General features: G+C 49.3%; 1 protein-coding gene across 1 annotated transcript; it reads left to right on the top strand.

Annotated features, from left to right (window-relative positions):
- Window positions 1-343: 343 nt before the first annotated feature.
- On the top strand, window positions 344-4,980 carry LOC115124119 (cathepsin D-like). The gene is made up of 5 exons (XM_065015046.1): window positions 344-537; window positions 865-984; window positions 1,400-1,544; window positions 2,341-2,439; window positions 4,222-4,980. The coding sequence occupies exons 1-5, from the start codon at window positions 434-436 to the stop codon at window positions 4,381-4,383; spliced, it is 630 nt and encodes a 209-aa protein (XP_064871118.1). The 5' UTR covers window positions 344-433; the 3' UTR covers window positions 4,384-4,980.
- The last annotated feature ends 461 nt before the right edge of the window (window positions 4,981-5,441 follow it).

Consider the following 5,441-nt stretch of genomic DNA (forward strand, 5'->3'; position numbering starts at 1 on the left):
GATGGTTTATAATGGCTGTACTGCTCATCTCTCTGGTAGATTGGAGGCCTGTCCATAGAGGAGTGTTTATAATGGCTGTGCTGCTCATCTCTCTGGTAGATTGGAGACCTGATGGTCTATAGATGTGTTTATAATGGCTGTACTGCTCATCTCTCTGGTAGATTGGAGGCCTGTCCATAGAGGATGGTTTATAATGGCTGTACTGCTCATCTCTCTGGTAGATTGGAGGCCTGTCCATAGATGTGTTTATAATGGCTGTGCTGCTCATCTCTCTGGTAGATTGGAGGACGGTCCATAGATGTGTTTATAATGGCTGTGCTGCTCATCTCTCTGGTAGATTGGAGGCCTGTCCATAGAGGACCAGGGGTTCGGTGAGGCCATCAAGCAGCCTGGCGTAGCCTTCATCGCTGCGAAGTTTGACGGCATCCTGGGCATGGCCTACCCCCGTATCTCTGTGGACGGGGTCGCTCCGCCGTTCGACAACATCATGAGCCAGAAGAAAGTAGAGCAGAACGTGTTCTCCTTCTACCTCAACAGGTGAGACTGAGAGGAGTGCCTCACCTATTTGGCTCCGGAGTCCTTGTTGGAGATTTAGGGCTGGTTTCCTGGACATGGATAAGATAATCCTATACTGTAACTAAAAAGCCCCATGTCTATTGAAATAGCTGGTTACTTTTTATTTAACCTTTTATTTAACTAGGCAAGTCGGTTAAGAAAAATGACGGCCTACCAAAACGGCTCAAAGTACCAGGTTTAATCTGTATCCAGGAAACTAGCACAACAAGTCTGAGTTTGTCTCTGCTCTGCAAAGACATTATTATAAAAATAGTAAAAGGACTGTTTGGTCTTGTTTGTGTGTGTCAGGAACCCAGACTCTGAGCCCGGCGGGCTCCTGCTGGGAGGAACTGACCCTAAGTACTACAGTGGAGACTTCCAGTACCTCGACGTCAGCCGCCAGGCCTACTGGCAGATCCACATGGACGGGTGAGTTCTCTTCCTTCTCCTGTTGTTTATGTGCTGCCACTTCTGCTTGTGTTAGTTACTCTAACTCCTTCTACATTAACCATCTGTTGTTGGTGGACACTAGATTAGTATCTCTGTGGTCAGTTCTGTGTCAGAATTATTCAGTTTACAACTTTTTTTTTTTTTTTTAGGACTTTTTGAGCAGGTGAAATGGACGCAGAATTCAGTTTTGTGGACTGCTGAGCATGAATGAAATCAATGCTGTTTTCACTGTGTCGGGAGGGAACTGTAAACCTAAATGAGTTATTGGTTTTAGTGTTTTAAATAGAGAAGCCTGTGAAAAGGCATTGACTGCTCTGAGGACAGATCTATTGTTACCTTGTGTAACCTCCTTCCACCAAGAGAGCTGGATTCAAACCTGTGTGTGTTTGTACAGGATGGGTGTGGGGAGCCAGCTGAGTCTGTGTAAGGGAGGCTGTGAGGCCATCGTGGACACCGGCACGTCCCTCATCACCGGCCCCGCGGCCGAGGTCAAGGCCCTGCAGAGGGCCATCGGAGCAACACCACTCATCCAGGGAGAGGTAAGACACAAGATCAACCCCACTCCTCTAGTTCAACACTGTGGTCCCTGACTACAGCTACGTTCCTCCTCCTCTAGTTCAACACTGTGGTCCCTGACTACAGCTACGTTCCTCCTCTAGTTCAACCCTGTGGTCCCTGACTACAGCTACGTTCCTCCTCTAGTTCAACACTGTGGTCCCTGACTACAGCTACGTTCCTCCTCCTCTAGTTCAACTCTGTGGTCCCCGACTACAGCTACGTTCCTCCTCCTCTAGTTCAACACTGTGGTCCCTGACTACAGCTACGTTCCTCCTCCTCTAGTTCAACACTGTGGTCCCTGACTACAGCTACGTTCCTCCTCCTCTAGTTCAACACTGTGGTCCCTGACTACAGCTACGTTCCTCCTCTAGTTCAACACTGTGGTCCCCGACTACAGCAACGTTCCTCCTCCTCCTCCTTTAGTTCAACACTGTGGTCCCCGACTACAGCTACGTTCCTCCTCTAGTTCAACACTGTGGTCCCTGACTACAGCTACGTTCCTCCTCTAGTTCAACACTGTGGTCCCTGACTACAGCTACGTTCCTCCTCTAGTTCAACACTGTGGTCCCTGACTACAGCTATGTTCCTCCTCTAGTTCAACACTGTGGTCCCTGACTACAGCTACGTTCCTCCTCTAGATCAACACTGTGGTCCCCGACTACAGCTAAATGAAGTCCCACTTGACCTGGCCTGTCTCCTATTACTTAGAGAACTGTACTCTACTTTATTTCCTGAATAGAGTAGCATCTTCACTGACTGTTTCCGCTTGTGTTTCAGTACATGGTGAACTGTGATAAGATTCCCACCATGCCTGTCATCACATTCAACCTGGGAGGACAGTCCTACAGTCTGACTGCAGAGCAGTACGTCCTCAAGGTGAGTCTCTGTCTTTATTTTTTTTCTCTGCTCTCTCTGGAGAATCTACTGGACATCTTACTTTGAGCAAAACAATGTAGAGGCAGATATCCAGCAGGGAGGGGGTGCAGATATCCAGCAGGGAGGGGGTGCAGATATCCAGCAGAGGGGGTGCAGATATCCAGCAGGGAGGGGGGTGCAGATATCCAGCAGGGAGGGGGGTGCAGATATCCAGCAGGGAGGGGGGGTGCAGATATCCAGCAGGGAGGGGGTGCAGGGGGGGGGTGCAGATATCCAGCAGGGAGGGGGTGCAGATATCCAGCAGGGAGGGGGGTGCAGATATCCAGCAGGGAGGGGGTGCAGATATCCAGCAGGGAGGGGGTGCAGATATCCAGCAGGGAGGGGGTGCAGATATCCAGCAGGGAGGGGGGTGCAGATATCCAGCAGGGAGGGGGTGCAGATATCCAGCAGGGAGGGGCAGATATCCAGCAGGGAGGGGGTGCAGATATCCAGCAGGGAGGGGGGTGCAGATATCCAGCAGGGAGGGAGGGGGTGCAGATATCGTGCCTGAGAGGGAGGGGGGTGCAGATATCCTGCCTGAGAGGGAGGGGGTGCAGATATCCTGCCTGAGAGGGAGGGGGGTGCAGATATCCTGCCTGAGAGGGAGGGGGGTGCAGATATCCTGCCTGAGAGGGAGGGGGGTGCAGATATCCTGCCTGAGAGGGAGGGGGGTGCAGATATCCAGCAGAGGGCGGTAGAGTCTAATTGTTCGCACAGTCAGTCATTATACCACACAAACAGGCCATTGTTTAGTTCACTAAGCCGTTCTCAGAACCATGGGAGACGACGTACATTGATTTGAATGTTTGTCTCAGAATGTAATTGTTATTTCAACAATTATTACTGCGTAATAATGGCCTATTGAACTTTCCTTACAAACCGTCCCTCTGTTGGCTACGATGTTAGTATTTCTGTCATTTGGGTCATTTACATATCGGGCTCTTGTTCATTAGTGCACACCGTAGCAAAACATTGTGCAACAGAAAACAAAAATGAGCATTTCAGCAATGAACAAGTTAGAACCTCTCCGTTTTCAAACTGTTTGGTGCTTACTGAACACGATCTGGGACTGTGTGCGTCTCTGTATTCCTTCCCCCTTCTGCTCTGGGTCTGACTGTGTGCGTCTCTGTATTCCTTCCCCCTTCTGCTCTGGGTCTGACTGTGTGCGTCTCTGTATTCCTTCCCCCTTCTGCTCTGCGTCTGACTGTGTGCGTCTCTGTATTCCTTCCCCCTTCTGCTCTGCGTCTGACTGTGTGCGTCTCTGTATTCCTTCTGCTCTGCGGCTGACTGTGTGCGTCTCTGTATTCCTTCCCCCTTCTGCTCTGCGGCTGACTGTGTGCGTCTCTGTATTCCTTCCCCCTTCTGCTCTGCGGCTGACTGTGTGCGTCTCTGTATTCCTTCCCCCTTCTGCTCTGCGGCTGACTGTGTGCGTCTCTGTATTCCTTCCCCCTTCTGCTCTGCGTCTGACTGTGTGCGTCTCTGTATTCCTTCCCCCTTCTGCTCTGCGTCTGACTGTGTGCGTCTCTGTATTCCTTCTGCTCTGCGGCTGACTGTGTGCGTCTCTGTATTCCTTCTGCTCTGCGGCTGACTGTGTGCGTCTCTGTATTCCTTCTGCTCTGCGGCTGACTGTGTGCGTCTCTGTATTCCTTCCCCCTTCTGCTCTGCGTCTGACTGTGTGCGTCTCTGTATTCCTTCCCCCTTCTGCTCTGCGTCTGACTGCGTCTATTCTTTCCCCCACTCCAGGAGAGCCAGGCTGGTAAGACCATCTGCCTGAGTGGCTTCATGGGCCTGGACATCCCCGCCCCCGCCGGGCCGCTGTGGATCCTGGGAGATGTATTCATTGGCCAATACTACACTGTGTTCGACCGTGACAACAACAGGGTGGGCTTCGCTAAGTCCAAGTAGAACTACAACCATTGGCTACGTCCTTATTCTCCACTATCCATCATCTACCCTTTTCCTGAAGTGTACACTTGTTCTGCACACTACTTGTCATGGATTTGGAGAATTGGGAAGCAGTCAATGTTTTAGGGTGTTTTGCGGTACATTTAAAAGTGGATCGAGATGTTATGATTTTAGACAGGCAAAATCCACGTGTGGGGGAAAGACACTACTTGTAAAAGTTGCACAAGTTTCCATTTGCTTTTCTGAAATCTTTTAAAACTAGCAATTTAGATTTGTGTAAGAGTTCAAATGCACTGATCTAAAACAAGCATTTAATGTCTTGAGTTATTTGCTGTGGAAGTGAAACCGAAAACATGGTGGTGTTGGAGGAACGGGATCGGGAGTCAAAGATGACGATCAGAACGGACCTTTTGAGTTTTACCATCTGAGTGATATGCTGTACGTATTAAATCAGGGACTTGTGTTTTTATTGTTTTAAAGCAACCGAACAATGTAACATTTTTAATTTGAGTTTTGAGGCAATGGACCTCTTGTCAATGACTTAAGATGTATCTTCAAATGATTGGATTCAATAAAATTTTAAATAATTGTAAAAAATGAAGTGCCCCATTTCTTTGAATGTCACTGTCAGTCCCCCTTCTAATAGATGCTGTAGAGTAGGGGTACTCTAGTCCTGTTTCAGAAGACCAGCTCACACTGTCAGTCCCCCTTCTAATAGATGCTGTAGAGTAGGGGTACTCTAGTCCTGTTTCAGAAGACCAGCTCACACTAATGTCACTGTCAGTCCCCCTTCTAATAGATGCTGTAGAGTAGGGGTACTCTAGTTCTGTTTCAGAAGACCAGCTCACACTGTCAGTCCCCCTTCTAATAGATGCTGTAGAGTAGGGGTACTCTAGTCCTGTTTCAGAAGACCAGCTCACACTGTCAGTCCCCCTTCTAATAGATGCTGTAGAGTAGGGGTACTCTAGTCCTGTTTCAGAAGACCAGCTCACACTAATGTCACTGTCAGTCCCCCTTCTAATAGATGCTGTAGAGTAGGGGTACTCTAGTCCTGTTTC

The sequence above is a fragment of the Oncorhynchus nerka genome, unplaced genomic scaffold (genome assembly GCF_034236695.1).
Source record: "Oncorhynchus nerka isolate Pitt River unplaced genomic scaffold, Oner_Uvic_2.0 unplaced_scaffold_1751, whole genome shotgun sequence".
NCBI lineage: Eukaryota > Metazoa > Chordata > Actinopteri > Salmoniformes > Salmonidae > Oncorhynchus > Oncorhynchus nerka.